This window comes from Rhinolophus ferrumequinum, chromosome 5 (assembly GCF_004115265.2).
Source record: "Rhinolophus ferrumequinum isolate MPI-CBG mRhiFer1 chromosome 5, mRhiFer1_v1.p, whole genome shotgun sequence".
NCBI classification, from domain to species: domain Eukaryota; kingdom Metazoa; phylum Chordata; class Mammalia; order Chiroptera; family Rhinolophidae; genus Rhinolophus; species Rhinolophus ferrumequinum.
The window spans coordinates 26,899,543-26,924,233 of NC_046288.1; the positions used below are offsets into that span (position 1 = coordinate 26,899,543).

Here is a 24,691-nt window from a genome sequence, read left to right on the forward strand (position 1 = left end):
TATTTATCAAATAATTATGGCAGGAACACAAATAATATTGCGTCCTGTATTTTCCAGATAGCTAGCTGATTGTCTCAACGCTACCAAATTTGAAATAACATCTTTATCATAAACTAAAGGATTTTACTGAATTTACAGATTAATATGGATAGGATCAGTATAATTAAAATAATGAGTCTTCTCTTAAAGGAACATGTTTTTTTCTCCCTATTTATTCTTTTATGTTGTTTAGATTTTTATAGTTTTATTATTCATATAGGTTTTATAAAATTTGGGTTAATTTTATTTATGTGTATTTTATAGTTTATTTTTTGCTTTTTAATTTATTTTAGTTGTATTTTATAATTTTGTTTCTTTTAAGTGGTACTTAAAAATGATAACTTATATTTTGTTATTTTTGGTGATTAAGAAAGCTATTACTTTTCATGTATTGATCTGGTATTTGGCCACCTTACAAAACTCTATTATTGCTTCTAATAATTTTTCAATTGAGTCTCTTGGATATTATAAACATGTAGTAATAGTGTCTGTAAATAATGACTTCTTTCTCGTTCTATTCAATGTGCATAGTATATTACTTCCTTTTATCTTTTTAATTGCATTGGTATGGGCTTTTAGTAGAATGTTTGATTCAGTTCTTTACTTAATTTAAGATATCTTACTTTCTGGGGAAATAATTAATTCTTTAAATTAATTAATTTATTTATTACCCACTCTGGCTTTCTTTCAAAATCTTTACTGTCTCTTATCTTGGGTTCATTGAACTAACCTTGTGCTGGGAGGACTCAGTTTTTTGGAGGTTTGTCTTTTACTCCAGGGCATTGTGAATTTGTCAGCAACTGTGCTGCTGAGATTTTTGCTCTTCTGCAAACCTCTAGTTTTTATCTTCCAGAAAGTCCTTGCTCTTGTGGTCTATTGATGGCAACATTCCTGTCATTGTAAGACACACTGGGTTGTTTTTAATCAGCAGTCTTGCTTTGGAAATCAGGCAAGAACCACTTTATAGGAATAATTAATAAAATTTGGTGTATGATTAGATAATGGTAAAGGAGGAGTCAAAATTAACTTTAAGATGTAATAACTAGGTGGGTGGGAGAATGGGAATACCATGAATTAAAACCAGGGAAGGAGACTAGACTGAGAACCAAAAATGATGACTGCTAAATGATACTTTAGTTTTTAAAAATAGGCTTTGTTGTGAACGCAGACACCCAGCCCTAGCATATAACATTCATTTAACAAAGTGTGGAAAGATGGATGATATAGAACCATTTTTTGGTATGGCACTCTTTAAAGCAGAATATAGATAAACTGGCAACGCTTTTAGTTATAATATTATCTCCAAAGACTAGCAATTCATTTTGTTCTTCATCCCCTTTTATAATCATATCCATTGTCCCAAGTCGTACAACAGCTCAAAAGGTCAACACACACCTAAATAATACCGAAGCCTGCCATCCTTAGAGTGAATAGTAACTTTAGGCTTAAGGTATTCCAAGAAGCTGTAAAATAGAGTTATGGGAATTTTTTCAGTAATAGTCATGCAATTCCTATTTTTAAGAAGCTTAGTCTCTTGGCACACCCTGTAGGAAAAGGATTGTCAGGTATTTGACCTGAAATCAAATGCCAACATTCAGACATCCACTTGGGATTATTAGACAGGGCCTTGCACAATGACTTCAGAACTAATTATTTTCCCAGAAAGAAGGAGGATTAAGAGTGGAAATTTAAATGAAAGTCAAAAGGCATACATATCACAAACCACAAATCTTTCTCTTTCATACCAGGTGGCTTAATTTTTATTTTTCCCACCTTCTTCACCTCATTCCATTCTCCTCCCTTCTTTCTCCCTGAAGAAAAATGTACAAAATGCTTCCCAAGTCACCAAGTCAGTGGAAGAAGGTTCTGGACTGTGCTGATGGGAAGATCTTGAGAATGATGAACTCAAGGATGGGCGTATTAACTGCAAAATCATGATCATTTATGATGTTAAAATCACCTTTATGGGTGAAAAATTGGTCATCACAATGCTTATCAAATACAGGAGACTTAATAGTAGCAGTCAATACATCTTTTTAATAAACAGAGGAACATGATCAAAGCTTAAATACAGGGGTGCCAAACCAAAAAAAAGTATATACATTTTAAGATAACATCTTAAAATGTATATAGGATTTTTTTGGTACCCTCTGTATTTGGCTGTATACAAGGGATTGTCCTCTGAAAAAAGATCACACTAAAGTGGATGTTCTAACGATCAACAAAAATAACTCTATTACATGAGGTAGAGGAAAAAATTCTAGAAAGTAATTGGGAACTCTAATTTCTGAGGAGTTTCTGGTCTCAACGAAATTTTAGTGTAGTAGCAGTACAGTATTGTTTACCATATTCATTTATAATTAACTTTTACATAAATCATCATCCAGGGGTTTTAAACTCTGTCTTTCAAATCAGCTCACAAATATATAGGAAAAGTTTTTGTTGGTGGTGTAATCATATTGTTAAATTATGCCGTTAAGTGTGTGACAAAGGATTGTAAGATGATACATTGTTATAAAGGCAGGAAAATCCTACCTCACATGACAAACACCCCAAAAGTGGATACAAAAGAGATAGCACATGTTTGCTAGTTTGGAATTCTCAGATATGGAGTGGAAGTTGGGTCTATATTCCCTTCTGCCATTTTGGAAGTAACCACCTTCCCACATGTCTACAGATATCCTGAATATCTGGTATTTATTTCTGCTATCCTTATTTTCCAACTGTAGGAAAACAAAACAAAACTAGTATATCAGTAATTTTTATAAGTTGTCCTCATATCATTTGAAATAGGAATAATTGCTCTGTAATGATGGTTGCATTTTTGGATAAACTTTAGATTCTCTTAATTCATTGCTAGAAACTTAATGTACAATGATTTTGTACATTAATGTACAAAGTTCATTACTAGAAACTTAATGTACAATGATTTTCATTTAATACATCAGATAATTATGTTCTTTGAAAAATAGCCTGGATCAGAGAGTACAGTAATATTTAATTTAGAACCACTGTTGGATTTTCAGTTTTTTGATATGTTTTGAGGGGCATGAAACTGAATAAATGCTAACATAATTTTTACTCAAAATGAAACATTGCTAATCCATACTAGATGGAACAGGAGTCCTGAATATTGTTCTTCACTTTATTACCTTTTTTAAATGATATATTTCTAAACCTGATGAATTCCATAGATAATATATCATTTGATAGTCTTCCCCAAAGAAAGGTACATGAATAAAGGTGCATATGCTCGTACCAACGTCAGGTTAGCTCCCTGGAAAATTTATTTGACAAATGCCCTGGTTATATAGTGACCAAAGATGTCCCCTGCTTTTGAATGCTCTGGTAAATAGTTTAATGAATGAGTTTGGCTGGCCTGTTTTGTATGAATAATCTTAAATACCTTACACATATCAGATATCATTTTGGTCATCTATAATTTAATGTATTTATGTGTGAAAACCACATTGAATTGGTTTAAACATTTGGAATATTTGACTGGCCATGTGAAATCAATGTAATCTGAAATGTGCTCAAGATTTTGTATTTGCATGCTCTTTAATTATAGAAGAATAAACCGTAGAGAAGATGGAAGCACGCTTTCAGTACAACTTTGGGTATATTTAACCTCTTAGTGCCTCAGTTTCCTCGTATAGAAATGGGAATGTTGTGAGGATTAAATAGGTTAATACATAAAATGCTTAGGCTAATAGTGACAATTAGTAAAGCTAATTATTATTGTTAAGGTACTGCCTCACTTCTAATTTTTAGAATTTCTATTTACTGTAATTGGGTATTGTATCTGCTGGAGAGTGACAAAAAATAATAAATGACATAGAGATTTCTTTTTGAATTGACCACTAGAAAACCATGTATCTAAAATATGAAAGTGTTCCCTATGAAGCCTTATCTTCTGTAATTAAAAAACTACCACTTGTAATAAAGCAGTATTTTTTTTAACTAAATCCTTTCCTCTTTTTAGAGTAAATTATCACAAGAATTATTTAATGGAAATTAGAAGAAAAATAGTCTGTGGGTATTATAATATGACTAATAGGTAAGTTTGAATGATTCATGATTCCATTTGGTACATGCTGTTATCACCAGTGTTGTCCTTAATGAATGTTGTCTACATGGTAATAATTATAATACATGGAACATCATTGTATTTATGTAAAAGCATGTAAATGGAAAAGTATGAGAAATAGTTGGTGACTTTTTAAATACAGGTGAGTTAGAAACTGGTAATGAGAGGTGTGAAAGGAGCCTGTAGCAGGATGTCAGGGTTGGTAGTTGATTGACCAAGATGATATGATCATTTTAGAATATTGACTTTTGAAGTAAACATAGATTAATTGATTTGAAGGAGTTGATCAGAATTTACAGCAGAAAAGTTTGGGTATGTTTAGAGTTATTTTAAAGTTATATATCAATTGTGTTATATAGTTATAACTTATTAAGAATATTCATGATGCTTCTGTTTTTGGTAATTTTTTAGGCTATCTTTTTTTAAAGGCTTACAAAATAATAGAACTTGTGCTAAGAATATGACATATTTCATCTTATGTAATGCCTACAACAATTATATGATATAGGTATTTTTCATCTCATTTTTAGTTGAAGAAACTGAGATGTGAAGAAATTAAGTGATGTGTTTAAGGACATATAGCCAGTAAGTGTATAAACTTAGAATTGAATAAGAACTCTGAACCCAAAGTTTCTTAACCATTGTATTATATTACTTCCTTTTCATTTCCTTTTTATTACAAAGCTAAGCTAAAAGTGGGAGTTTTCTGTCTCCATTTTCTATATACTCACTCTTACTATAATTGTAAAAGCGCACTAAGACTTTTAAAGACTTTGAACTTACCAGAAACCAGGAGGTAGTGGCATGTTATATATAGAAAGACTACAAGCTCTAGTCAGATAGACCTAGGTCTGCAGATGTCCTGTCAGGAATCTGCTTAAGGAAATGGGAGATGAGTAATGCCACCACGGCTCTTGGCAGCATTTGGTTTGGTTGATAAAATTATTTGATCTAATTAAAGTGGTATCATTCATAAAGTCTTATATCCATGGGGCAGTCAAGACTCTTCATTAGCTCTTTAGTCGGGTAAAGGTTAATTTAAAAGAAAGCATATTCTTAAGTAAACATTAAAAAGTTTTCACTTTACACTAAGGAGCTACATGATAATCTTTATTTGGGGGCTGTATGTTCTCTCCTACATTGGCCATTCCTCTTCCTTGAAGGACTCCTTAGTTTGGGAGCAGAAACAGTATGGCCTTTGTCAGTTATCATGGAGAAAAGATATATTTCATTAATTTAACTTATGAATACATTAGAAATATTCATTGTTAGGCATTTCTTAGGTGTTCTCAAAATGTGTCCTTTTAAGTTTTTTGTTTTCTTCCCCTGTACATGTTTTCTAACCAACTTTCTGAAAGGGCTGCCTTTCCTAATCTAGAACTAAAGTAGTGGTGAGAAATAATATGAAATGACCAATCATTTCTAACTTGGAAGGTGAATGCTAGGATTCTGGCACTTCTAGGAGCATAACATTTAAAAAAATAATGCACAGAAAAAAAATGTCAACTTACCAAAGACTGTGTCTTTTTATTTATGTCCATATATTCTTGTGAATATGACTTTTCAAACTCGCTGTTATAGTCAATATTATTGACTTTAAAGCTGATGTGATAGTAGAAAGGTGTCTTCCCTGAGGAGAGAAAAGATAAAAATAATTCTCACTTTGCTCATTGTATAACTACTTTTATTCTTGATTTTTTAATATTAAAATATTTTTAAATTATCTATTATTTAAAATAAATTTATTTATTCATTTATAGTTGACATTCAATATTACTTTATATTAGTTTCAGGTGTACAGCATAGTGGTGAATTTATATAATTTATGTGGTGATCTCCCCTGATTAGTCTAGTACCCACCTAGCACTGTTGAAACTACTTTCATTCTTAAGAAAATCATGTAAAATATAATACTCTGATAAAATTTCAGGTACCTCAACATTTAAATAAACTTGATTCCTAGGGATTGTTGAAACAACTATGACAGAGGAATGTTTATGAAATTATAACTTTACCCAAGTTTGTATTCAGAATTATTAATGTAAAATCTCATTGTGCCGGTTTTTAAGTCTGGCAATCTGGAGACAGATATGTTACTATGAGCTGAAATTATATTAAAGCATAGATAATAATCTTAGCTTTTGTCATCATCGCAGATTACATTTTGGAAAATCAATCCTAGGGGAGTCTTGGGGAGTCCTAGGTTTTATCATTTATGAAGTGCCGAAGAAATGAAAACGAATAAAGAAGAAAATAAAATGAGACATGACTTGTAAGTACTGCACATTAAGTAAATAGAACAAAAACATCTAACCTATGATTTTAGAAAAGTAAAACAAAGGTTAAATTTCAAGCTTAGGCTAGACTGTACTATTTTAATATAGTAGAATTTAAAAATTTTTTGTAACTTTTGTCAGGTCCCATTGCTCCCTTCATGTAGACTGGGAGGAGAGAAAGAGAGAGAGAGAGACAGAGAGAAAGAGAGAGAGAGAGAGAGAGAGAGAGAGAGAGAGAGAGAGAGAGAGAGAGAGAAAGGGAAAGGCTAGAAAGAGAAAGGAGAGAGAGCAGAAAAAGAGATGGGGGAGGAAAAGCATTTTGTAACACTGAGAAAATCTTTCATGTAAGTGAAGTTAATTATTTGGAAAAATCTTTCCTGTACACTCAACAAACAATCAAAAAAATGCAAAATAAAATGAGATACCATTTTTCTTGGATTAAAAAGTCAAAGATGACAAAAATAATAATACCCAGGCTGTGGTAGCTATCCTTATATCAGACAAAATAGACTTTAAGCTGAAAACAGTAACAAAAGAAAAAAACGGATAAATTCTGAGAAACATACAACCTTCTACGACTGAATCAAGAAGAAATAGAAAATCTGAACAGACCAATAATGAGTAAGGAGATTGAATTAGTATCAAAAACCTCCCAACACAGAAAAGCCCAAAACCAGATGGTTTCACTGGTGAATTTTACCAAACATTTAAAGAACATTAGTATCAATCCTTCTCAAAATTGTCTAAAAATGAAAGAGGAGGAAACACTTCTAAACTCATTTTATTAGGCCAGCATTATCCTAATACCAAAGCCAGAAAAGAAAACTACAGACCAATATTCCTGATGAGTATAGGTGTAAAAATCCTCAACAAAACACTAGCAAACAGTTTAACAATACATTAAAATACACATTGATCAAGTGGGATTGATCTCTAGGATGTAAGAATGGTTCCATATATACCAATCAATGAATGTGATACACCAAATTAATAGAATAAAAGATTAAAAAAATCATATTATCATCTCAATAGATGCAGAGAAAGCATTTGACAAGATACAATGTGCCTCCTTTCACATTTTAAAAATGCACAACCCATTGGATCTGAAGAAACAAACCTCAACATAATAAAGGCTATCTGCACATATAACAAACCTACAGCTAACATCATACTCGATGGTGAAAGGTTAAGAGCTTTTCCTTTAAGGTCAGGAACAAGTCACGAACGCCTGCTCTCACTACTCCTATTTAACGTGGTACTAGAAATCCTATCCAGAACAGTCAAGCAAGAGAAAGAAATAAAAGACATCCAGATTGGAAAGGAAGAGGTAAAATTGTTATTCGTGGATGATGTGATTTTTTTTTTTTAAAGACAGTGACCCATGCAGGGATCAAACCGGCAACCTTGGTACTACCATCACCATACTCTAACCAACTGAGCTAACGGGTCATCCCCTGATATGATTTTATGTATAGAAAATTCTATACATTCCACCAAAAAACTGTTAGAACTAACTGAGTCCAGTAAAGTTGCAGGATATAAAATCAACATGTAGAAAGCAGTTGTATTTTTATACACTAACAATGAAACATCTGAAATAATATATATATGTATGGTCATAATCATTTTGCAATATATAAGTGTACCAGATTAACTCTTATACATTCAACTTACATAGTGTTATTTGTCAATTATATCTCAGTGAAGCTTGGAAAAAGAAAATTCCAAAGGAACATAATATTTTGTTGTTATATATTTTTATTCATATATTGTATGACTTTTTCTATTAGAATATCAGGGTTGAGACTGTAGGGCATTGAGGCAGTCTTAAGTTATATTAACTTGTTGGACTACTAAATAAGTTTCAGACACTAAAGAGGAAAGCCATTGTCTAGCGCTGTTATCCTATTGGAGCACTGAACCCTTAATTAGAAGGTATAGTAGTAAACTGAGTAAAAGGTACTGATGCATAATAAAGGATTAACTCCTCTCCTTCATACGTAACCTAGACTTTAATTTGAGAAAATGACCTAGGACCTCCTGTTATTTTCATTGGTTTTTCCTTCCTAGAAGAGTCATATTTTCAAATAATCCAGGTCACTTTCTGGGCTAGGGATAAGAGCTCCAGGGAAGATTCTGACAATTCTCCTCTTTGTATTTGAATATATTTTTTATTTTTAGATTTCCAGGTGATTTTTTTTTTATTTGAGGTATAATTGACATATAACATTACATTAGTTTCAGGTGTACAAATAATGGTTTGGTACATATTGATGGTTTGATATATGATATGTGTATATTTATCACAGTAAATCTAGTTAACACCCATCCAATGATTTCTATGCACATTTAATCTTAAGAAGCAAGGCTTTCGTAAATGGCCCTCAGCTCAGGGTTCCAATTAGGATCATATGTGGAGTTTTAAGAACGATCATCACTTGTGCCCTCTCCCACAGAGTCTATCGGTGTGGGAACATCGATGTTGTTTTAATTAAGTGCTCCAGGTGATTCTAAGGTGAGACCTGGCTTAAGTATGAGGGCTCTTGAGAGCTGAGTTCAGCCTTTAGTCCAAAGGGAGGCAACAGGGAGGTTTGGTAGGGTCAAGGCCTTGCTGTCCACATTATCCATGCTGTAGCAGAATTTGGGGGCATCTGAGAGAAAGAAGGGTCCCTGAAGACAGGAATGGAGAAAATCAAAATTTGGTTTCCATGTAGGAGCTCCTTGTTCCAGAATCTCTCCTGTGATAATGAACAAGGAAGGGTGAACTTTCCTGCATTTTAAGGCCCTTCTGCTTGTGGCGATGGTGGTTTCAGGTGAAGGGTGTATGCCAAAGCCTTTAACGGCATATTCTCAAGATGCAGATGTGATTTCTCCATGTAATCTTACCTGAAGAAGAAACCCAGAGAAGGAAAAGAAGAGGAAGAAATGGAAGGTTCTCAGGTAAATGTCATGTCCTGGTCAGGGGCTCTGTCCTCTTATTTTCCTGAAATGCCATAGTTTTATAACATGCAAACATTTACTTCTGTACCTCTGGTGCTCCTGCTTAACAAGTTTGTTTTCAACTACATTTTCCTCCTTCACTTTCTATGAAAGTCAACTTTAACTCTTTATCATACTCTAAATTCCAGTGCCTTCTCTCTCTTTTCTCCATTCAGACTTCTGATATGCCTTGAACAATTTCCACTGAATTCCAATGAATTAATGAGCTGTAACTTTTGAAAAATGTTCTTTATGACAGATTAATGTGGGAAGGTGGTGATATCCAAGATTCCTATGTGAGATGAGGTGGTGTCCTGGGATATCAGGAAGAAGGAGAATGTAGTGTTTAGGTCCCATCTGAATGTTCCATCAGCTCTATGTAGACCAGGATTAAGAAAATGCACATCTAATCTGGATAGTGCTAATGGCCCAGCATAACTCAGAAATTTCTGAAAAAGAAGAGTAATTAAAAGAGATGGGCTCCAAAAAAAATTAAAAACAAACACAAAAACAAAAAAAAATAAAAACAAAACAGATGGGCTCCATAGAATGCTAAAGAAAGATTAGCTATTTAAATACACTATTAGAGATTACAGAACATGGGTGCTCTATGTGCCTTGACATTTGAATAAAACTGATGTTTTTCATGATTAGATTTAGATTATGATTTACTTATTGTTCTGGCCAATAATATCACGGCACTGATGTGTCCTTTGCAAACATTAGGTACCTGCTATCAATTTGTCCCATTACAGCCAATGTTAACTTCATTCATTTGGTCAGGTGCTCTCTGCCAGGTTCCTCTAGTACTCCTCTTTTTGCTTTTAAAAAAATTACTTAAAACTAATCTAAAAATGTTGTTCAAGGAAATGGATTTATGTTGAGTTTTCTTTTAAGATGCCACTTGTCCTATGAGAAATATGATATTTTTTTGTGTGGTCAGGATCATACATATATTGTGGGCTTATAATTAACTGATAACAGTATCAGTGCACTTCTTTCTGTATGGTTCCATGCCTAACTCTTTCTCAGATATGGTGACTTATTTGCTCAAAATTGTGTTCCGGCGGCAACTGATTACTCTCACTTTTGGCAGCTGTTATCTTAGAAGATATGAATCACCTTAAATACCCTCAGTTTGATCCTTGGCTTCTGTTATCCACATTCAAGACTTACTGAAGGTAGTGTTTCATGCCAGGTTTTCCCAAACGTGCCTCCAGAGAATCAAAGAGATGCCTTTTACAGAATTTATTAGAGTTCACATTAAACTTGGCACTGAAGAGACACTCTAGAAAAAGAAACTCTCATATTTATCATTTTGGTCTTTGAAAGCAAGAAAACAAAGCAAATAAGTTTGAGAAGGAATTATTTTTCCCTAGACTCATGTTTTTCCCTTTCATTTCCTATTTGAAAGTGAAGTGCTATTTGGGTGGCTAATAGTTTCCATTTATAGTTAGCACAGGAAGATTTGGAAGTATCATCCTGAAATAGTAGTAGTGAGAAAATCAGCAAAAAAGATTAATTTTCTCCATGCATATCCAGAAACTTTACTGGCAATCTTAATGGCCAATTTCCTCACCAATTACAGCCTAAACTACTGCAATAGAATTTAATTTTTATTTTTTCAGTTAGTTGACATTCAATATTATTTTACATTAGCTTCAGGTGTACAGAATACTGGTTAGACATTTATATAACTTACTCAGTGATCTCATCTTCCCCCACCCCAATAGTCTAGTACCCCCCTGGGTCTATACATAGTTGTTGCAACATTATGACGATGTTCTCTATGCTGTACTTTACATCCCTAGTGACTATTTTGTAACTATCAATTTGTATTTCTTAATCCCTTCACCATTTTAACCTGAGGAGAAAAACTATGTGTTATTTATTGATATAATTTTTTCCCTTTTGCTGTAGTGATACAATGTGTGACTTTTAGCTGAGCAGATGCTACCAAAAAATAAAACACTACATTTACCTGCCTCTGTTACATCTAAGAGTGATCTAATGCATGTAGGTTTGACAAATGGAATGGAAAGCAAAGTGGTATGTGCAAACTACTGAGATGTTTCCTTACCGAGGGAGAACACACTCTTCTTCCTTTTCTACCTTTTGTCTGGCTGGAATGTGGACATGATAGCCGTCTGGCTGGAATGTGGACATGATAGCCGTCTGGCTGGAATGTGGACATGATAGCCGTCTGGCTGGAATGTGGACATGATAGCCAGAACTGGCACAGTCACTTTGGACATTGAGATGATCTGGGCAAAGTTGGTCATCGTGGAGCAAAGACATTGTCATGCAGGGCGGCCTGCAGAGTCTCTGGTCCCGCTCCCCACATAAGAACGCAGGATGTGATGAGGCCAGAAAGGAACACCAACGGAGCCATAGATGGCGGAGTCAAACTACTATATTCTCGCTGGCAGCACTATAGTCTCACTGGAGGCTGGATCCACACTGTCCATAACCCACCATCCTAACTGCAACCCGCGCTTGCCAGCTCAGCCACCATCTGCTTGCTAGCCCCCATTTTCTGCTAGCATAGCCACGGCAATTATATTAGTGGCCAATGGCTCACTGGTTACAGTTGACGGCCAACTAGCCACAGCTGATGGCCATCTAATGACAGTTGATGGCCATTTACTACCTGAGCCAGCACCTTTTAGCATGAGGCCGAGAGTCTGGAAACTGCACTTCTGGCTCTGTCCCCACAGACATAGATTGAGCCTGGATCCCTGCCATCCTGAAGTGACATACTGAGCCTGGACCACTGACCTCTGAACTTATTTGTATCTGAGTCTTACGTGTATTTGTCTCCCTCTAGATCAGTGATCTTAACCTTGGCTGCATATTAGAACCACCTGGGGAGCTTTGAAAATGACAATTTCCACTATAGACAGCATCTTTGAGAATGGAGCTTGTGCACTAGTGTTTTTTTAAAAAGCTTTCCAGGTGTTTCTAAGGTACAGCCAGGATTAAGTTTCATTGCTCTAGATCAGGGGTCTGAAAACTCTGAAATTGAGCCTGCCTCCTGGTTTCATATGGCCTATGAGCTAAGAATGTTTTTTATATTTTTTAAAAGTTGAAAAAAAGTTTAAAAAAAGAATGTTTTATGACATATAAAAATGATATGAAATCAAGATTTCAGTGTTTATGAATCAAGTTTTATTGGAAAACAGCCACGCCATGTTCACTTATTTACTTATTGGCTACTTCAGCACTACGACAGTAGACTTGAGTAGTTGTAATAGAGACTATAATGGCTCACCAAGAGGAAAAGAAATAGTATCTGGTCCTTTACAGGGAAAAAGTGCTGACCTTGGTCTAGATGCTGAGCACCTTTAGTGCCAGGGTGAGTGTGATGCTCTAGAAGCTTTCCTCCATTACTGCTCTACCCCCGTTGTAGCGCCTAGCCTCCTACCTACCACTAATTACTTAGCAGCAGTCACCCAGCGAATGCTGGTTGAGTTGAATCTGTCTACAGTTTCAGATGCTCTTATTCTTTCTCCCATTTTATCTATCTGTTTATCTATCATCTATCTCTTAAAAAGTTAACCAAATAGAAAATATGACATTATCAGGATATAGAGTCATGTGAAGCAGAAAAAGCAGGCATTCTGGAGTGAATATTTTTGCTTTGCTTTGGTTTGTGCAGCTGTCCTTATTTAACTAATTACTGGCTCAAGAGGAAGAGTAGTTATTTTTTTAAACAGTAGGAATGTATTCTCTCACAATTTTATAGGCCAGAAGTCCAAATCAAGGTGTCAGCAGGGTTGGTAGGAGAAGAGTAGTTATTGTGAGAAGGTGGCTGGTTACTTCCAAGTTTAGAGTCTGGAGTAGTGAACTATTAATAGAAAATCTTAAAATAATACTGGAAGTTTAATTCAAATGAGGAACATCATAAAGCTGCCTCTATATGATGCCCAAGCATTTGGATAAAAAGTATACAATTTGGCTAGTCAGACTGAGATTTTGTTTGTTTAGTGACAAATATATAGGTTCTTCAAAAGATCCTTCTGGTTTATTTAATTTTTTTAGTTTATACGAGATATCATGGCATCAGGTAGGCAGTCTGAAGATGAAAAACCATTTAATGACTTTTAAAAAGAAAAATGCAAAAAATACAAAAAGAGATACAATCTAGGAATTGGGAAGCACTTTCAAAGTACTTTGCAGTCTCTGGAGGTTCTATTCTTATTTCTATAGGTTTATTGTGACTTGAGAAAACTTACATTATTAACAAAACTTATTGTTCTGATGCAGAAGTATTTAATTTTGGATTATTTTGTTTTTTGGAAGTTTTTATAAGCCACTAAAGTTTATAATTTCTGGGAAATGGGTATTACTATGACTAAATTCAAGAGTGAGATCTTAGAGCCATATTCATTCTCACATGAATTGTTTCTCCTAGGCCCACTAAAACTACATAGAATTACTTAGAATAAAGCTGAAAGTGGTGATTATGCACATGTGTACAAATATATATAAACTGGTATTTCAAGTATATTTTATAGACTGTAACCACAAAACAATTTTAAAAGTTCTTTAATAAGTCCTATGGTCACTATAAACCACAAAATATGGTCTCAATTCAGAAATTAAAATACCTAGGCATATATAATAATCAAAAATTGAACTCGACAAAGTTGAGAGTTTTCCCTCCCCAAACTTTTTACTCACCAGCCCTGATGTTCCTCCTTTCCCACTCCATTAACTGAATTTGGACCTTACTTGAATGGTAGAGAATTTGTCACCTAGCTTTGATGCTCTAGGAACCTAATACACCTTTAAAACTAACATCCTTCTAGGTTTTTCTGAACTTTGAAATTCCCTTCCCACTCATTGCTGGAGATGTCTTAACTAAATTTCCCGTACATAGATGAATGTAACTATTCCAGCTTGCATTTACTCCATCCTCAGCTTTTAGACAACTGGAGATATTTCCCATTCTTTAACCTGAACTCTGATGACCACTCTACGTGGTCTCTTGGACAGGACCTAAGATGACGGGGCTTTTTTCCTGGGTGGTCTATGTATTTCAGAGGAAACACTTATGCATTGTTTGTTGCAAAAGCTCTGGTTGTTTAAACTGCCCAAGGGTACCACCTCCTCTTCACTCTGCTAAACAAGCTCTAAGTCTCTTGCACTTTAGATATTTGGGTGTGAGTTAGACTCTAGTTCACTGCGTTACTGAATCTGCAAGAGTTTTCTTAAGGCCGTATTGATCTCTTTTTCAAAACCCATCTCTCAGCTTGATGTGAAAGGGAAATCATTCTTCACATATTGGGGCGGTTGTAATAGTATGAGAAATTACAGTTCGCCTATCTTCCAAGATAACCTCTTTAAACATCTTTTTCTTATCTCCAGTTTCTGGCACTTTTACACCCTTGATGAAAGACAGCAGGTTTTGTGTCTTGAGTGAGCATCTCTTATTCAAAGGTTCATGGGCACGTGCTCTGACTATGACTCTTGGTCTGTCAGTGGTAGCAGCTGGCATTACAATCTATCCAATGGTTGTGTGGGCACAAGCAAGCAATCTGTGTCTATGGAAGGGTGTGCATGGAAAATGAAGCTCACAGTAGTAAACACTTAGTTCTTGGGTGGATGACCTCTTTACTCCACTGTGCACAGCTCTAGTTCTCTCCGTGTAAATTCTTCCCCCTTCTATAAACTGAAATGGATGTTTATTTAGCTAGACAGCCTCTTCTCTAAATGTTTTTGTTTTGTTTTCTTTTGTTCTTAAAGAAAACACTGCTATGTTTTAAAGCAGTAGTTCCCAACCTGTGAGTCATGAATTACATCGGGCAGGGGCATGGTGGCAGCAGAAGATGATTCTAGGGATGAATATTTAAATACACACCAGGCATTGTTCTAGACTTAATAACCAGTGATTCTTACACATATATGTATGACTGATTTTCAAGCATAGGTAGATATAATTAATTAAATACAAGTTAATTTAAAAGCATTACTAAGTTTATAGTACTTGTTTGTCTTCTTATTCAACAAAGTAATTATTGTGGGAATGTAGGAAAAAACAGGTTTTTTCTATAGAAGTGTCCTCATCCTTGAAAAGTTTAGGAAAGAGTGAGTTTAAGAGAGTAGCAAGAACAGGACACAAAGAACTGGCACAAAGATATTTTTAAGAAAAATCAAACGTGAGGATCCCATAACTTTTTTCTATTTCATGCAAATATGTAGGAAAATTTGTACTGACAGTTCTTTTTTATTTCATCACTTAATAATGGAAAATAGTTCTTAGGGATAATTTTATGGGAAGAAAACATTATATGGAGAAAAAAATATATAGGTTTTGGAATAAGAAATCTTAGCTTAGAATCCCAGATTCTAGGCTTTTATAGTTATTTGTTTAACTCATTATCTCTTCATAAAGTTATAAGTTCAACAACGGTAGAGACTAAGACTACTTTATTCATTAATGTACTCCCAGCACCTGAATCTTTACCAGGACTTTTGAAAAGAGCATACCAAATCTCTGGGTCCAGAATGCCCTAAGCCATAGATCATTAAAGAACAAAGACTGCAGTAAATGTTATTAACCATAAGAAATTTTCTTTGCCAAGTAAACTTGTCTGACTCTTTTCCTTCTCCCATTCTCAAAGTTCCTATCTTGCCCAATAATGGGAGAGTAATTCCATGTAACTGGAAAGCCAGACATTGTAAGTACTTACCATAAGTCACGAAATAAACAATGAGTCCGATTATTACTGTGGCAATCACCATTATTAAGATACCCAGGGTAATCTTTCCACACCTTGTGAGTTTCATTTTTGTGTTTGACTCTCTTCTTCTGAGCAAAAAGGACAGGAAAGCAAGTGTTAATGTGCGTAAGCTATAGAACTGTCTTGGAAATAAATATGGATCTGATGTTAAGTATAAAAATATATTACTTTACATTAATTATGGATTCAGTGGACTGCTGAACTTGGAAAACGACATGTAGAATTAGTAAATATAATATTTGGCCTGCTTATTTTTCAGCACACATGATAATAATAGTAATACTAAAATCAAAATTCATTCAGCAAATATTTTTAGATGTCTTAGTATGTGGTAAGCATAGTTGTAGAAACAAAGATTTCTTTCCTGATGAAGCTCACATTTTACTGAGGAAAAACTTACAACAAACAAAGGGCATAAATAATAAGCTAATTCATATCTGGTAAAATGGTACTGAGTTCTTCTATAGGAAAAAAAGTAGAGCTATGTAAGATACACATATGTTGGAGTATGTGTGAGATGGTTGTGCTAGCAGGATGCAATATTAAATAGAGTAGTCAGGTTAGACCTACTGAAAAGGTAAAATCTGAGTAGACTTGAAACAGGTGAGGCCGTTAACTATCCAGATATCAGAATGTTCCAAGCAGAGGGAACAAGTTCACAGAGGCCCTGAGGGAGGGTATGCCTGGTCTTTAGGAGAGCAGTGTGGCTGGAGCAGTAAATGAGGGGAAGAGTAGTAAGAGACTTAGTCTGACAGGTACCAAGGCCCAGATCACATAGGGCCTTGTACATCATTGTAATTATATTGGCCTGTTCTCTGAGTGAAATGGAAGGACTGGAGGGCTTTGTGAAAAAGACTATGATGATCTGGCCTAATTTCTTAATGGGGTCCCTCTGACTACTTTGTGGAGAGTACATTATAGAGAATAAGGGTGGAAGCAAAGCAACAATATAGGAAATGATTACAACAATCCAAGCACAAAATGATGAAATGATGCTGGCTTGAACCAGGGTGGTAGAGGTGGAGGGAATGAAAAGGGATTGAAGTTTGGATGCATTTTGAGTACAGGGTTACAAGGAATGCCTGATGGATTGGTGTTGAATGTGAATGGAAAAGAGGAGTCGAGGATGGATTCCAATTCTTTAACTTGAGGATTTGAAAGATAGAGTTGTCATCAACTGAGATGGGAGGCTGTTGATATAGCAGGTTTTGAGGGGGATGATTATGCGTTCAGTTTTGTTCATTTTATGTTTTAGATGTTTACTAGACATCCAAATAGAGATGCAGGTTGGATATACAAGTCTAGAGTTTAGCATAGAGGTCTGGGCTGGTGATATAAATTTGGCACTCAACAAAATATAGATTAGACTCTAGTACTAGGTGAAATTACCAAGGGAATAAGTGTAGAAAAAGAAGGAGACCAATAGATGATCACTGCAGCACTCCCATATTAAGAGATTATGGAATAGAGGAAGACACGGCAAAGGAGACAGAGAAATCAACTAGTGAGAGTAGGAAGAAAACTAAGAGAAAGTGGTGTTCTAGAAGCTAATAGAAGTGTATTAAGAATGAAGAGTAGGATCAACTGTGTCAGATGTTGCTGATGGCTCAAATAAGATGAGCAAATGAACATGGAAAATTGGTCATTGGATTAGCATTATAGAGGTAATGGTGACCTTGATGAAATATGTTCTAGGAGGGAAGGGCATGAGACTGGTTAGAGACAGTTTGAAAGAGAGAGAAGTAGAGGAACGAGAGATAGTGACCATTTATCCCTCTTTCAGAGTTTACTGAAAATGGAAGCAAAGAAATAGGACTCTATATGGTGAAGAAAACCTGAGAAAGAGAAGTTTTATTTTTATCATGGAAAATTTAAAATATGCATGAAAGTAGAGAAAATAGTTTAATGAACCTCTATTTGTCAATCACATGGATTTAAGAGCTATGAACTTTTGCAACATTTACTTTATGTATTTTTCTATTTTAGAATACTTACAGAAAAATAATTGAATCATGACATTTGCCCCTAAATACTTTATTTTCCCTCTAAAAAAAAATGGCATTTAAAAAATACGAACTGTGTCATACCTAATGAAACTACTAATGGTTCCTTAATATCCTCTAAAATCAAGTTCATATTCAAATATTTCTACTTGTCCTCAAAATGTCTTTTGCAATTTTTTTATTGTTGAACAAAAACACAAATCAAAATCTTCACATTGTACTAGGTTATTAACATCTTTTTAAATCTAGAACAGCTTTTATAAGTATACTTCACCTCCTTTTTTTATTTTTCTTGACACTGACTTGAAGATAGTGGGTCAGTTTTCTTATAAAATATTCTACCTAAGTGAAGACATTTGTTTATTTTTCAAAAAAATTTAATTAGATGTTTCATTTTGTGACAGTAATAGACTCACATGTAGTTGTAAGAAATAACCTAGGGAGATCCATTATACCTTTGTCAAAAATCACTTGGGGATATTTGTATGGATTGAGTGATACATGAATTTTCTCTTGCTTGTTAATATGGTGGATTATATTAATTTTATTTGAATATCGAACGGCTCTTGTACCCCTGGCATAAACCACACTGGATATTTCTTTCTGGGGAGTTTCTAAATTATAATTTCAATTTTCTTTGTAGTTGTGAGTCTATTAAAAAAATCTATTTCATATTGAATAAGTTGCAGTAATTTGTGTTTTTTCAAGGAACTGGTCCATTATGTCTAAGTTGTCAAATGTATGCAAATTTATTATACTTTTGATTTCTACAGGTATGCAGAGAGATCCTCTGGTTTAATTCCTGATATTGGTAAGTTGTGTCTTTTGTTTCCTTTGTCAGTTATCCTAGAATTTTGCCAATTTTATTGCCTTTTTCCCTAAGAACCATAATTTTGTTTTATTGTTTTTTTTCTATTGTTTGTTTTCATTTCTATTCTTCATTATTTCCTTCCTTCTGCTTGCTTTGTGTTTATTTTGCCCTTCTTTTTCCAGGTTCTTTCAGTGGGAACTTAGGTTATTTATTTAAGACTATTTTTTCTAATGCATGTTTTTAATGCTATATTTTTAAAATTTCAGCACTGTTTTTAGCTGTGTCTGTCAAGTTTGATATGTTTTATTTTTATTTAGTTTAATGTATTTTTAAGATTTTCTTTGAGAATTCCTCTTTGCCCATGGATTATTTAGAAATGTGTTGCTTAGTTTCCAAGTGTTTTGAGATATCCTTGTTATCTTTTTAAAAATTGATTTCTAGTTTGATTCCATTACGGTTAGAAAATGTACTATAAATGATTTAAATTCATTTGAATGTGTTGAGGCTTGTTTCATGACATTGCATATGATCTACCTTGGCCAATATTCCATGGACCCTTAAAAAACAATGTGTTCTGTTGTTGGGTAGAATTTTCTATAAATGTTGAGTTGATCCTATGGTTGATGGTGTTGTTGAGTTATTCTATATTGTTTTTCTGTGTGGTTAATTAACACTTATTGAGAGAGGGGTCTTGAAGTCTACAACTATGATTTTGAATTTTTTAATTTCTCCTTTTAGCTGTTTTGATTTTTGCTTCACGTATTTTGGTGATATGTTATTTAGTACATATACTTATAGGGTTGCTATGTCTTCTTGGTGGATTGACTCTTTGATCAATATACAATGTCCTTTTCTGTCTGGTAATTTTCTTTGTCCCGAAGTCTACTTCTTTATCTGATTTTAATATAATCACGTATGCTTTTCTTTGAATAATGTTGTATGATAGGTCTTTTTCCATCCTTTTACTATTAACCTGCCTATATATCATTATATTTAAAGTGAGTTTCTTATTGACATCATATGATTGGGTTATTGGTATATTTCAAGTATTTACATTTAGAGTAAATTAATATTTTAGGGCTCAAGTCAGTCTTTTTAATGCCTTAATCAAAACAGCCTTCAGAAGCTCTGGGTGTTTATTCATCATTATGAACAAACTCATAGCGTTTTTCATAGGCATTAAATCTTTGGCATAAACAGAGGAAATGTATCATTAGAAGTTAAATAATTTATTGCAATCATGCTTTTGAGCATTCTATGTGCAAGAGATTGGTCTAGGCAAGACGTGTACAATGATGTGCAAGATTACTAATAAATGTAAAATGCAAGAACTGTAAAATTAATTTCGTTTTATATACTATATTAAATAGTGTACTAGTTTGCAAGGGCTGCCATAGCATAGTACCACAGTATCACAGACTGGGCAGCTTCAGCAAAAGGAATTTGTTTTCTCACAGTTCTGGAGGCTAGAAGTCTGAGATAAAGGTGCTGGCAGGTTTGGTTTCTCCTGAGGCCTCTCACCTTGGCTTGTAGATGACTATGTTCTCCCTGTGTCTTTACATGGTCTTCCCTTTGTATATATCTGTGTTCTAACTTCCTTTTTTTATAAAGACACCAGTCACATTGGATTAGGTCCCATCTTCATAACCTTATTATAACTTAATTACCTCTTTAAAGACCCTATCGCCAATTATTAGTCATTCTGAAATATGAGGGGTTAAGGCTTCAACATATGAATTTTGAGGGGATAAAATTCAGCCCATAATATATTTTTATATTTTATGTTTGGTTCATATTTCATATTAATTTAATATCAATTCTTCATATTTACATTTTATATTTTGTGTATTATATATCTATAAATACAATACTCCAGGTAGGTGTGTGTGTGTGTGTGTGTGTGTGTGTGTGTGTGTGTGTGTGTATATATATATATATCTGTGTAAGGTGTCTCTGAGATATATATATAATGTTACATAATCAGCATACATAATTAACATACATTGAAATGACTATACAAATGTTGATTAGTTTGAAGCACCTATATTTGAATTTTTATTTGGAAACAGAATCAAATATCTTATAGGAAATTTAATTCTTAGTTAAGAGTCATTCCCTGAACAGATATTTTCTGAACAGATAATATTAACTAGATTCCAATGCCAGTTTCCAAGTTTAAATCTTTTAGAAATTTCGTTTTACTTTAAAAAAAAACTTTGACAATTTAAATTTATTTTGTCCAAATTATCTTTGCACCCTGCACATAAAAATGGATATCTTAATGTTTCTGTAGAAGTACGATGCCCATGAACTTTTTGGGTCCATAATAATTAAAATTTAGAAAAAACTTAGAAGACATCTTACCAAGTAAAAATTTAGATGAAAGCACTTTTCCCCAACCTGACCAACTAACTTATTAAGTCTAAATAGAGTTTAAAATTTTTGGAAAGAAAACTGACTAAGTGATATGATAGAACCCTGGTAACTTAATTTCCTATAGATGAGTATGTTATCCTAAAGCAAGCTTTTTCGTACCTATAGGTATATGTTTGTGTATTTTACAGCTTGCAGTAGGATAAGCCTCAAAGAAAATTTGATAAATGGAGTATGAAACTTGATGTGGCAAATATTTGGAATGTATTTTCCTATTCTTCTCAACCATGTTATTCTAATAGATTAAACCATACAAAAATGCTGCTCTTGTAGATAAAAAAACTGATTATTGGCAATTTTACAACATTTCAACCTATAGTTACACAGAGAAACTTCATTTATTGTTTGTCTGTAAAGTGATGCAACAGTGATTTTTGTAGACCAGAATTTGTTTATTAGGGAGGATTATTTGACTTCAAACTTCCCTCCAATGTGAAGTTCCTAGAATGAGAGGTGCACAGAATTTTGGAGCTGGAAGGGACTTTGCAAATCACTCATTCTGGTTTCCTAATTCTAAAGAAAGGGAAATTGTAGAATATTTTCTCTTTAGGACATTTCAAATCTATGGTAGATATACATTCTAGGTGGAAAGTACTCCTCTGGTTATTATCAGCATTTTATTTATTATGGACCCAAGAAGTTCCTCTGTGTGTGTGTGTGTGTGTGTGTGTGTGTGTGTGTGTGTGTGTGTGTGTAGGTTTCTAATTCAAAAGGAAACCTCAACTTCGTCATCCTTTAGATTCTTTAAAGCATTTTCTACAAACAATGTCAGACATATACATTCCATTTTTTTCCAAAGAGTTATTATGTGGAATGTTGGTGGAAAAATAGACTGCTTACTATTCAACAGAAATTAGGTCTTGGGAGGGAGTTAAAGTGAGGAATAGAAAAATATGCGTTGATTTCAGCAACATGCCTTAATTTTCAAAGGGTATTATTTTTTCACCAAATGTATCCTGAAGCCATTCAGGTATAATAATGATAAGATGGTAAGGGTATCAAGGATTACTTAGGGATTTTAGAAACAGTGGCTTTGATGATGAGTTGTACTTAAAAAATTATTAATTCCTTAAAAGAATGAAATCAGGTTCTGTCTACATGATTTCTCATATATTTTTTATAGAGCATAAAAAGCATAGCAAGTTAACATGAAGGATAGAGAACACATTACTTAGAAGCCAGGATCAAATATATTTACTAGAGTTTCTGTTAATTAAATCAAAATGATTAACAGTAACTTAATTTTATGGAAAAATTTTCAAGGGTTCTCTTATAGCTGATTAAGCTAAATATTAAAGTAAACGTGTAAAATGACTGATTATTCAAGTTGTTTGCTGGGAAGTTACACTCTGTCCAATATTATACTCTTCACCTTGAATCTAGATGTTGGCAAGATGTCAAAACCAGAAAAGTTGTCTAAAATTTTTATTAAACATATAGGTCAGGCTCAATGGATTTATCAAGGCATGCATTTTGCTAAATTGCTGGGAAAGACTGCAATGTGTACATGAACATTTATATTTGTGAGTTAATTTGTTTAACTTAAGAATCACAACATAAAAATTATGTGTCCATCTTTGTGTGCCATGGAACCAGTCAGCACATCTCTTTGACTTTTCAGTCCAGTTGCTATCTGAGTTTACAGCACTGTTAATGGGAATAAATCAAGTCCTCTCCTCTCGTTGCTGTTCTTGTTTCCAACTACAACGTTAAATCACACCACTAAAAATGTATAGCAATGAAACATTATGATGTTTCAATAATTAAAAACTAGGACCTAAACTTTGCTGTCCCACTTCCTATAGTTAAAATAGCATACCGTGAGCATAAATATTATCTCTACACCATTAGAAATAGACGCAACTATCTTGTATTGTTTCCATTTTCAAAGTGAAATTATCTTTTAAAAAGTAAAATCCCCCAATTTTACTTCAGCAATTGTACATACACTTTTCATGAATGGTCTAAATGTGATGGAAAGATATTTTAGAAAAATTAACAAGCAAAACAGATTCTAATGATTAAATTTCACCAGTCTTATTCATTTGGTTTTCCTTTATTATGATTTCTGTTGCTCCTATTTCCATAAAAAGGTTGAGGGATGAAATTGTTTTTAAGAATTTTAAAATACAAATAAAGCTACTTTAACTAAGTCCCTTCAGAAAGTTCACCTAAGGAGCAATGGCAGTCCATCCTGCAGCCCACCCCCCTTAAGCCCACCTGTTCTGCAAAGGTGTCCATGCCCGATCTCTCTGCGGAGGTTGTCCCTTTGTCATCTTCTCCTCGAGTACTGCACAGCACAGTCATTCTCCACCTATTTAGCTTACGAGATCCTGTGACTTTTATGTGTTTGATGATAATAATATAATGATAATACTTAGCACTCGCACAACTTTTCATCTTCAAAGTGCTTTCTGAACATTTGCTAATTAATTTTACATTAGAAAACCATGAGCTGCATATATGCTACTCCATGAATAATAAATAATCACATGGCCCAAGTGGAGGCAAAATTTAAAACTCTCAGTTGTTGTGACTGGGGAATCAATAGGGTCACCTGGTTTGAGAAGGGCAGTGAGCCCCAGTTTTTGCATTTTGTGATTTGGGAGCAGAGTGGCTACTCTTCTCACTCCCTAGAATCCACTTCCAAATATTTTGGCAGTTTTGTTATTGCTGTTTGGTGGAAGGCCAATGGCCATCCAAGCTCTAACCCTCCATTAGAATCTGAATGCTCTCCAACTCATAACGCTCTTGTCTCTTTCAACACATATATCATCCTTTCATTAATTCCTTCCTGAAATTTTTACAGCTACTCTAATAGTAGCACTCATTAAAGATTTTTTTCATTCTCTGAAATCCAAATCCAAAGGGTGTTTTTTCTTTTTATTTAAGAAAAAAATCTAGGTTTAACTAGTAATTTTCTCAAGTTTTGGATAGCATTCTGGGTCTTGGCAGCCAATTTCAATATTGGTATAGAGACTAGATAGGACACATCCTAATGTTTAGTCACATGGGAGAGAGAGAATTTGCCAGAGGCCAAAGACAGACCAGCAGTAAGGGAGAATCCAGTTATGTTGGGAGAGAAGTCTTCCTTGGGTAACAGTCTTTGTTAGAGACTCAACTTCATTATATGATCAAGTAGAATCATTGTTTTACCTATGCAACCTCTTTCTTCCCAAAACATGGAAAGGGAAAGATTGTCAGAGAAATAATATTTGTATCAGAATGAAAAAGAATAGTAATTGCAATTCTTTTATCAGTTATTAATAAGACCTTGATTAGATTTTTTACATTCTTAAAAAATTTCCACTTTG

The 24,691-nt window shown here is 34.0% G+C and overlaps 1 protein-coding gene across 1 annotated transcript in view; it reads right to left on the reverse strand.

The window, feature by feature from the left end:
• LOC117022644 (transmembrane protease serine 11C-like) overlaps window positions 1–23,653 on the reverse strand; it is a 63,302-nt gene extending 39,649 nt beyond the window's left edge. The window contains exons 1-3 of the mRNA XM_033106788.1: window positions 23,598–23,653; window positions 16,080–16,195; window positions 5,641–5,759 (exon numbers count right to left, since the gene is read on the reverse strand). Coding sequence (XP_032962679.1) covers window positions 5,641–5,759; window positions 16,080–16,195; window positions 23,598–23,653 — 291 coding nt within the window. The remainder of the gene's footprint in view (window positions 1–5,640; window positions 5,760–16,079; window positions 16,196–23,597) is intronic.
• Between the last annotated feature and the right edge of the window lie 1,038 nt (window positions 23,654–24,691).